Raw genomic sequence first — 11,262 nt, 5'->3', positions numbered from 1 at the left:
TTATTTGTCACTACAAACCACCATTATTCTGTTCCACATTTTCTTTATGGCATTTTTCATTTCCTTGTTCCTGAAAGTGTAAATCAAAGGATTGAGCAAGGGAGTTAGGATGGTGTAAAATATAGCCACCATTTTGTCAAAAGAGAAAGAAGATGGAGGTCGTGCATACACAAATATGCAAGGGACAAAGAACAAGACCACAATAGCAATGTGAGATCCACACGTGGAGAGGGCTTTCCGCTGCCCTTCAGGACTATGGGTTCTCAGAGAGAGCAAGATGACAACATAGGAGACGAGTAACAGAGAGAAGATTATAATGCAGATAGACCCACTATTGGCGACCACCAAAAGGCCAAAGATGTGAGTGTCAGTGCAGGCAAGCTCCAATAATGGGTACAAATCACACATGAAGTGATCAATGACATTGGGGCCGCAGAAGGGAAGCTGGAAAGTAAAGAGAATTTGTATCATGGAATGCAGAAAACCCCCTGTCCAGGCTACACCCATCAGAATGGTACAGAGCCTCCAGTTCATAATGGTTGTGTAGCGTAGGGGCTTGCAGATGGCCACATAGCGGTCATAGGCCATGGCTGTGAGGACAATCACTTCCACCCCAGCAAAGAAGTGTTCAGCAAAGAGCTGGGTCATGCAACCTCCAAAGGAGATGGTTTTCCTCTCATAGAGGGAGTCCACAATCATCTTTGGGGCAATGACAGTGGAGAAGCAAGCATCGAGGAAGGACAGGAAAGCCAAGAAGAAGTACATGGGGGAGCCCAGGAGTGCTGGGCTGCTGCTGACGGTCACCACAATTAGCAAGTTGCCCCCAACAGTTGCAATGTAGCTGAACAAGAATACAACAAATACTATTTTCTGAACACTGGGATTCTGCGAAAGCCCCAGGAGGACGAACTCAGTTACAAAGCTTTGGTTTCGCATGATTTCCAAGGAAAAGCTAAAAGCCGCCAGAAGGAGCATGTGTAATCTGCAATTATGAGAAAGAAAAATTTGTCTCAGACCAGCGAACAGTAATGCAACAGTCAGTAAGTTGGTGCATCCACACGAAAAATTATCTTCTATGTTTCTGGTGTCACTGTGACTCACACAAAAGTCAAAGTTTGTTGAAGGTGGTAGTGAGTGGTCAGAAAGAATTGGGGAGGAGAAAGGTAGTATTAAATACTTTAAAATAGCCAGAGTTCCAATAAGGGGGAAGAATGGAGGTATCCACATGTAGAGAAATAGTTTATCTCAACTGCCAACTTGGGTCCCTTAGCAATGGCTTCCAGGAGTGAACTGTTGGCAAGGGTTCTGAAGCACATCCGGGTTCTGAGGAAAGGACCATGACAATGTGGTCATCATGTCCACCGTGAGATGGAATGGGAGCCGAGGGGACTTGTGTGCCATCCCTGATAGGAGTCTGCCTGATCTGCAAACAGAAGAAGAAATAACATCCAGGTTAAGAGGTCCTTGCAAATCATGGCTACTCCCCAAATATTTCTTTAAACATCTGAAATGAACTTGGCCTTTAAGATGAGTTCATTCATTCCTTATAAAAGAGAAAGATACATGAGAAAGCTCCATGTGAACACAGAACAAGTATGCATGTGTTAAGTTGGGGGGTTTTTTTTATTCATCATTTTAAAATAAGAACAAACGTTTTTTGTGGGTTTTTTTTGAAGTACCTATTTCAGAGTCTTGCCATGATGACTAAGTTAAATAATACAAGAAAAACAATTGTTCAGGGCCTACTGCCCAAGAAACAGTCCATGTTAGGTCTTATCCCTATTTTACTGATGGGAAGCTCATGCTTACAAAGATAAGGTTAGCAAATAACAGATGCTAGGTCTGGGATTTTAACAAAGAAACTCTGGCACTAACCCCCAACACCATCCACTGTGTCCACAGAAAGGAATAAGAACTTTCTTTTTCTAGCAAGAACACAGAGCAGGGTGGCCTTTCAAACATTCATCCACCTGTAGAGGTTTTAACCTTCTGATTTCCTTATTCATGTTTGAAGGAGGCCCTTTGATGAAGGACACGGAACAGATGAGTGTAGAATCAGAAGGTAATGACCCAATTACTTGCAGGTACAAATTGATAACAATCACATAAGTAAGGAACAGTAACAGCACGGTGAATATTGCCAGAATCTTAGGGCTTTATTAATTACTTGCTAATTAATCATACAAAGTGGTCCAATCTGATTAAGCACAACTTGCCAAAGTATATCTGTTGCTAATGAACATGACTTTATGGTAAAGTAGGGATATTCATACATAACCTGCCTGCTCATCTCACAGGATTATGATGTGGGTCAAACTGGAAAAAGGAAAAATGTCACTTAGATTAAGCAGTCCTTACCAATCATAATTACTACTCGCTCATTTAAAAACCCAAGCACTTTACCCACAGAAATCTTTTCCATAAGGCATCCAGATGATTCCTCCAACTTTTGACTTCATTTTCGATAGCAAAATACAGCTTTGAAGAATGATTATGTCCTCACCTGCACATATAGCAGAAATTTATCCATCCTTATGTATATGTATGTATGTATACACATAATCTATGTTTATTAAACAGGTGAATAAAAGAATAATGGGTCTTATTGGGCAAATTAAAAATAAGCTGATTTTTGTGAACGCCCCTTAGAGCTAATCAAAACAGTTTACAATGTTAATAACACTAACCAATGTACAACCATGTATACGAATATCTGTTGTCTCTTACTTTAAGATAACTATTTCCATTATTTTTCCAGCATACTAGACATTCCTAAATAGTGCCTGGACTGCGAAGTTGATATTTGGCTACAAGCTGTCACTAAGAAAACAAGAATATCAAACACTAGAAGGTCATTGGATCAGTCAACAACCATTTATTAAAAAGTAAAGAATATCAATGCATGATCCAGCAGTGATCAGCTTCTCCTAGAGTCAAAGCAGCAAAGAAATGAGGAAGCACATCAGCTCCAGATTCATACAGACCAGGCTGTTCTTAGTTATATCGTGTGATGGAAAAAAATCACTTAAAATTCTCAGAGACTCTGATTTTACTCTGTAACTGGGTGTATATAAAAATGCCTATTGATAGGATTCTTGTGAGAATCAGAAAAGGTGAGACACATAACATTTATGTTGTTAGGATCATAGGAGAAAAATTACAATAAATGGTAAGAACAAGCCCCAGAGCTACTGACAGAAGAGAGATGACAGTGTTTTTTTTTTTTTTTTTGTAATGTTTATTTATTTTTGAAGGAGAGAGAGACAGAGCATGAGCAGGGGAGGGGCAGAAAGAGCGGGAGACACAGAATCTGAAGCAGGCTCCAGGCTCTGAGCTGTAAGCACAGAGCCCAACCCGGGGCTCAAGCTCACAAACCGCGAGATCATGACCTGAGCAGAAGTCGGATGCTTAACTGACTGAGCCACCCAGGGGACCCCCAAAATTTTTTAATGATATAAATAAATATTCAGTTTCTGCTGTCAAAAAACTAGCAATTACAGCTTCATTGCTGAACACCCATGTGTCATTGAAGAAAACCACTAAGCCTCAGCATCCTCTCCCATAAAATAGATTTAGTAATGCTTGTTCAAGCTGCTGGCTCACAAGAGTCAAATGACATAGTCATTATGCCTATGTTTTGCAATGTATAATCCAAAAGGAAGATGTGAAATATTGATATCAGAGTGATATTTAAGCAGTGTTTACACCCACAAAGCAAGCTGAAAACTTTAATCTATCATGAGATAAAATGTGTCTTTAAGGTGTTGGTTTTTAAAATTATATTAATTCTAAAATCGCAGGGAAACTCTCATTCATGGTATCATTTGGAAAATGTTTTTGTAAATATTTCCAGAATCATAAACATGTTTTTATTCCTTATAGTAGTGACTCCCACCCTAAACAAAAAATTATTCTAAAAGTGAAATAAGGTGGTGTCACTTTTTCTGTTTGTTTCAAACAACAGAAATGTATTTTCTCATCGTTCTGGAAGCTAGAAGTAAAAATTCAAGGTGTTACCAGGGCATATCCTCCACAAGCTCTAGGAGAGAATCCATTCTTGCCTCTTCCAGCTCCAAGTATTCTTTGTTTATAGGCGCACAGCTTCAGTCTCTGCCTTAGACTTCGTGTGACTTTATCCTCTGTCTCTTCACATAGCCTTCTCCTCTGCATCTTGGTCTGGGACTTCGGTATCTCTGTCTTCTTTTCTGTCTCACAGGGATACTTGCCATTGGATTTAGGGCCCATCTGGATAAATCTCATCATGAGATCCTTAACTCAAGTACATCTGTAAAGACCCTCCCCCACCCCCGCCAAATAGGGTCACATTCACATATTCTGGTAGACATATCGTGTGGGACATATTATTCAACCAGCTTTACTAGGGTTCCCCCAAGAACTGATATTTTATTTATACTATCTGATACATTGTGAATACTCCAGACTGAATGCTCAAGTATCAAGTATGTATCAAGATACTATAATGAGCTATCAGAATACGGTAGCATTGAATACTGCGCAAAAGTCGGTAGACTGAATACTTTACTTTTTGGCTCATTTTTAATATAGAAATAAATTCACCTGCAGGAAGGGTAGGAGTTAAATGATTTCCTGTAGTTTCTTTTGCTTGAAATACCTCTGAATCTTTATTTTAGCTAAGGTATTTTGGGTTTGGGTTTGTTTGGGTTTTATTTAAATTCTAGTTAACATACAGTGCTATATTAGTTTCAGATATTCAGTATGGTGATTCAACACTCCCTATATCGCCCTATGCTCATCACAAGTGCCCTCCTTAATCCCCTTTACCTGTTCCACCCATCCCCCCACCAACCTCCCCACTGGTAGTTCTTTATAATTAAGAGTCTGTTTCTTGGTTTGCCTCTCTCTCTCTCTCTCTCTCTCTCTCTCTTTTCCCCTTTGCTCATTTGGTTTTTGCTTAAATGAAGGTGGTGTAACTTTTATAATGGAAGACGATGTCATGTCATTTATAATAGTCATTTATGTGTCATTTATAATAGTGAAAAATTAGAAATATCCAACATGGTCAATAATAGGAAAATGCTTCTGTAAATCAAACTACTACAAATAGCGCAGGATGCTGTCAATAAAATGCTAATCAATGTGAAATGAGAAAAACAAAAGTAGTATAATAACTCTGCCCATTTGTACAGATGTTTTAATAAAATTTTAAAATCAAGAAGTGATCATTCAAAAACAATAGACTTTTATTTTCAATATGTATCTAGACATAAATATATAAAATTTAAAATTAAAAATCAAGTTTAAAATCCATATCACCATATTTTCCATCACCTTAACCATTCAGAGAAAGGAGACAGGGTATGAGGATAGTTTTATTAACTATCCAGTATCATTAATTTGCATAGGTGGCACTAACATGGTAACATGACATAGATTCTTAAACTAAAAATTTTTAACTATTGTAAACTTTTCATAAATATCCATATCATGGACCCAAACTTTCCCAAAGATTCCAAGGTCTATCCTTTCTTGATGGCCACACTTTGTAATGTGCTGGACGTACACCAGAGATTGCTCAGGGACTCTCATGGCCATGAACTGGGCTGTGGACTATTTCCTGGGGCTGTGACCTTGGGAATGTGCCGCCCCACTAACCCCATTGTCCACTATTTCCTTCCCATTCATTCTGCAACAAAACTAATCTAGCATCAATCTTTCTGAAAATAATAGAAATGCTTGTTTCAATTTTGAAATATATATTTAAAACTATATGAGGAATTATTAGTAAGGTTGTCATTATAGGTAGATTTTTATAATTATATTACAAACAGTAAATTTAAGATATGTTTTTATGTACTTATGTGTGCATATCAATCACATTTGCATGTAAATTTTAAATATACATGGTTATTACATATTAAAAGAATAGATTAAAACTCCATGATTAACTATTCCCCCTTAATTCCTAAACCCACTGTATTTTTGATCCAGATTATTATTTACTGCTGCAGTAAAAAGAGTAAAATTCTCTCTGAAAATGCAAACATGTGAATTGCAAATCTCACCATTTATCAGTTTCTTGAAAATTCTGGTGATGGCAATCACCTATACTCTATGGAGAAAAGTCCATTCAATGGCTGGCCAAAATGTGAAGCATGTTTCCAAGTCTTATTTCTACATCTAGGAGACAGAAGAAGAGCGTCTCTGGCAGACGAGGTAGAGAATGTGCCCCACTGCTTCTCAAGCGGTCTTCAACATGGCCTCAGGGAAAAAAATAAAATAAAAAAGCAAAAGTTTCCTCCTTGACTTCCAGCTAGGATTTAAAGAAGTTTCCCTGAGCGGCTATGAACCTGTAGGATTGCTTCTTAGTTTTCCTCAGGGTTTGGAAATTTCCCATCAGTATGATTTTTCAAGACACAGTTATCTGTGATTTGATTTATGCAGGTACTTGCAAAACCTTTATGTCCCTAACCAATTAAAGTTGTTTTTTTTTTAAAACTTCTCCTGGGTTCCCATTTGAAGATGCTTTGATTTCCCTTCATATTCAGGAATAGAAAACTATACTGGGATGGAACATAATATCTCTGTGCAGGATTCAAGCAAAATGCCTGTGTATTTACTAAATACAAGACCTGAGTTCTGGGATGAAGCACATCAATTCATAAGGATCTGTAATGTGTTGGGATTAGGATTAGATAACAAGTGCTTTTTCAGGAATAACACATTTTATGAATTATGTGCAAAGCTGTGTGGATTCATCAAAAATCTTCTTTTTTTATGTCTGAATACCTAAGCGATATATGTTATGACTTTAAAACTAAAAACAATTTTTAGAGATTAAAGGAATGTTTCTCTTTCTACTTTTTTTAAAAGAAGTAATGACAGGGGGCGCCTGGGTGGCTAAGCTGGTTAAGTGTTGACTTTGGCTCAAGTCATGATCTCATGGTTCATGGGTTTGAACCCCGCATCAGGCTCTCTGATGTCAGCACAGTTGGGATCCAACTTGTTTGCACTTCCTCTCTCTGTCTCTTTTTCTCTGTCAAAATAAATAGTTTTTTTAAAAGAAGGAATGACAGGTCTGCTTACTTTAATCCTTCAGAGTATGTAGCACTGGGATTGAAGCTTGAGGGAAACTTGGACTTAGCTCATGAGATCTCTTCAGAGAGAGTCCACACCAAGGAGTTTGTTGTTCTACACACTTTTGTATCCTACCGAATTTTATGTCCATTCACATCTGACAAAAAGAAGCAGAATTGAAGTGATTTGCCAGAAAAGTGAATGTGCAGAAGTACCTTCACCTGTGATATTAACGGGCACGTGCTATTTTCTTTTAACTGACATTTTAGAGACTTTTCCCGACCAGAAGAACCATCTGACCAGGAACACACTCCTGGAGGAGACGATCTTTTAAACACATGACTCAACAGCAGAACTGCAGCAATTAAATCCTGGAATCCTGGTGCCTTCTTTGAACCACACTTGGCATCTTCTACTTTATTCCATACCTCGCTTTGCTTAATCCTTATTATTTGATTCTATTAGAGAAAGTGAGTGGGATAACACTGAAATAATAGTGGGAAGATCGAAAGGGACAGATAATATAATAAGCATGTTATTTGTGCAAGTATTTAATTTGTGAATTAAAAAAGAAACTGTACAAGTCAAAAAAGACAGAGGAGAGAGATAGAGACAGGTACAAAGAGATGTATGAAATGGGGGGGGGGCGGATACAAGGTAAGAGGGAGAGAAAATAGAAATTTGCCCCTTCAGAATTGATCCAATAGACCAATCTTACCCACGGATTTAAAATTCCACCTTTATCATTTATTAAATTACAAAAATTATACCAAGTTTCCAAAGATAGATGGCTTAACCACTGGACCATTTCTTCTGTTCTTTAGAATTCTCTATTAAATGGCCTCTAGCAAAATATTTACACAGCAGAGCTTTATGGTATATTCTGATGTGTAGAAGATCCAGTCCCATCTCTACTTCTCTCACGTTGTTTTTATTACCAAGGCTGTTCAAACATAGCTACACATACACACAAATTTTAATGTTAGTTTATCAATTTCCACAAAGATGCACTTACTTCCTCATTCTTTTGCAGGAGTGTTATTACTTCATCACAGAAATTGGTGTCTCTAAAATCAGGGTCTCATCTAGGGTGCGCAGAGCAGCCAAATATTTTTTTACAGGACCCCTGCCTAGGTAAATACTCTTATGAAATAATAATAATAATAGAGTAAAACCTTGATTTGTGAGCATAATTCATTCCAGAAACACATTTATGATCCAAAGCAGTTGTCGTATATCAAAGTGAATTTCAAGAACCGTTGGCTCAGTTGTGGCCATGTGATATTTGGTGTCACGTACTACTCACATTGCAAGATATCGTTCGGTGATCAGATTAAAATTTCCTAAAAATGTTTGCTCATCTTGTGGAACACTGGTAGAACAAGTTACTCGGAGTCCAAGGTTTTACTGTAATAATAACAAAAATAATAATAATAATAATAATAATTTGATTCAAAAGTATATTACAAGATTCACAGGTCAGTATTAGATATAGTGAAGTATTGACAGAATTCTAGAATTCAGGGTAGAAAGAGGTACTTTGGATTTGTTTATTGTCCAGTTAGACACAGAAAGATTCTTCCTGATGTGTAAACATCTGTCCTCCTCTTCATATAAAGAATCTATCTCTTCTTATTCTCTCCAGAACCTCTGTATGTTGGAATAATGCCTCTTGCTTGACATAATGCCCTCCTGGAACCAAGGTCCTGGGCATAAAACCTAGGATACTTCATAACATAGTATAGTACAGTACAGTATAGAATCCAGAGTTTCCAGGGCATCTGGTTGGTGCCATGTGCAGCACAGAGAGCCAAAGAGCACCCCAAAGAAGGAAACAAGGATGAGACCCATGCAATCAGGTCCAGGCTGGAGTACCCCACCAGAAGGCACTACCCAGTTCCAGACACTAGAGAACCTAGAAAACTTCACAGAAGACATTTCCAAGTGTGGAATGAAGACCAGAAGCCTTGCTTGCCCAGGTCTATGTATTATCTAAATATTATTATTAAATTAAAAATAGAAGTTCTTCCCGTCTGGGAGCATAAAGTGAGTTAGTCATGCAGACGACTGGGAGAAAGTATGTTGGGCAGAGAGAATAGCCTACATAAAGACCCTGCAGCAAGAATGTAAATGACCAGTAAGAGGAACAGAGAGGTGCCAGAGTAACCAGAGGAGTCAGCGAGGGTTTAGTCATAAGGGAGGAGTTGAGAGTAATAAGAGGGCAGTCAGATTATGTCCACTTGATTGTTAGTAATTGCAAAAGGTTTTAGCTTTTAACCTGAGTGAGATCAAGAGTCATTTCAGAGTATTGAATAAAGGTGTGGCTATTATCTGACTTCTGGGTTTAAGGATATTTCTGCGTGTTGTGTTGACAATAGAGCAATAGGGCAGAGAATGACAAGAAAGAAGTGAGAAGAGTGGGTGAGAATTGCAAATATTCAGGTGAAAGATGGAAGTGGCTAGGAACTAGAAAACAGGTCCAAAAGAGATCACAAGTGGGTGAATTTGGAGTATGTATTGAAGATAGAGCCAACAGAATTTCCTGATAAATGGGGGTATGAGAAAGAGAGACCAACTATGCCACCAGCTGAAATATAGAATATTGTGAACAGAGTAGATTTAGAGGTGGGAAAAGAATCTATTAGTCATTCAAGAGGAAATGCCATGAAGGAGGTTGGGTTTCCAGATCTCAGCCTCCGGAGAGAAGCCTGAGCTGGAGGTAGTAATTTGGGAGTCAAGGTCAAGTAGGGAAAATATGTCATGGAAGATTGGATTCAGTGATGGAGTCCATAAGATGAGAAATGAGGAAAGCCTATTCAATGAGTGACACAGATGTCACTGGTGATCTTGAAAAGAGCATTTTTAGTGTTAGGTCCTGAAGTATGCCTGAAAAAGATGTAAAGAGATTGGAAAGGGAGAAATGGGAAACAGGCATTACAGAATCGCTTAAGTTTTGCTACAAAGAGACAATGAAACAGAGTAGTACTTGATAAAGGAAATGAGATCAAGGGAATATTTTATTTTAAAAATAAAAGATATCAGACTGCCTCTTTGCTGATGCAAAGGATCCATTCGTAAGGGAAATGAAAAAAGAGATGCCTTTATGTAAGTGATAAGGAGTTGAAGTCCAGAGCACAGATTGGTTGCCTTCAGGCAGGAACACAGATAATGTATTTAGTGGAGTAAGAAGGTAGCATATGATTGAACAGGTGCTGACAGATTGGTAGGTATAGTCACAAGTCTGTGGAAGTATTCTGATGTCTTAATTTTTCTCAATGAAACAGGAAGAAAGTCCATCTAATGTTTCCCCCAAAATGTGATGCTTGCAAGGGCTTTTTAGGCATATACTCTTTTTCAAATTAAAGCACCATTTTACCCTATTTTGCTATGCCTTTGCACCATGAATAATATTGAATTTTCATATTTTATCATATTTCAATTTTACATAATCATATGAAATTTACAAACTACACTAGTAACAGCAAATCCCTATAAAAAAGTAGTAAGATCAATATTTGTTTCAGATGTTAGGGTTTAAAAAGTCAGGCACTGAGCTCCTAAGAAATATGTTTAATGAGCAAAGGTATTTAACGTGAATTAATTTGGGGAACCCATAGGGCAGATATGAGAAGGAATTTGTGAAATCTAACTGACAGGTAATAATTTCAGCACAAATGGTAAGAACAGCTCTCACCTTTGTAAGAGAAGATGTAGGTTTTGGACCTGCTTTTGATACGGGGAAAATTACCATACACATTACAAATATGTAAGGCTAGGGATATCGTTACGACCTTTCCAGTTCTTTAATTCTATAATTAAAATAGAAAAATTATCATCCTAAATTTTTTAGAGAGCAAGTTATTATGCTTTCATGGGCTTTTTCTTCCTTCTTGACATGAGGCAAGGTCAAGAAATGTAAAGTGAATCCAGGAATGAAGAGGTAACTGAGGGAAGAATGACTAGGGAAAATCATCAGGACAGACTTATCTAAGGATGTGGGAGTTCATCCGAAGATGGAAAAAATGAGGTGGAGCCCACCAAGCGAAATCTCTGGAAAAGAGAAGTCCAGCAGTGAACAGAATAAGAACAAACAAAAGCCCTGAACCAAGACTTGAATTATTGAAAATCAGGCTTGAATTGTTTAAAAAGAAAAAAAAAAACAGGTTTAAAAAAAAAAGAAAAAAGAGTGGCCAGACTCTAGTAAGA

General features: G+C 37.7%; 1 protein-coding gene across 1 annotated transcript; it reads right to left on the bottom strand.

Annotated features, from left to right (window-relative positions):
* On the bottom strand, positions 1-975 carry LOC122482723 (olfactory receptor 4C15-like). Its single transcript, XM_043579022.1, has one exon. The coding sequence runs from the start codon at positions 973-975 to the stop codon at positions 1-3; it is 975 nt and encodes a 324-aa protein (XP_043434957.1).
* Positions 976-11,262: the final 10,287 nt, after the last annotated feature.

This window comes from Prionailurus bengalensis, chromosome D1 (assembly GCF_016509475.1).
Source record: "Prionailurus bengalensis isolate Pbe53 chromosome D1, Fcat_Pben_1.1_paternal_pri, whole genome shotgun sequence".
Classification (NCBI taxonomy): Eukaryota; Metazoa; Chordata; class Mammalia; order Carnivora; family Felidae; genus Prionailurus; species Prionailurus bengalensis.
The sequence above is the reverse complement of the archived record's forward strand: the minus strand, read 5'-3'. Positions and strand labels throughout refer to the sequence as shown.

Coding starts and splice junctions, on each gene's coding strand:
- LOC122482723 (XM_043579022.1), bottom strand. CDS start 975: ATGCTCCTTCTGGCGGCTTTTAGCTTTTCCTTGGAAATCATGCGAAAC.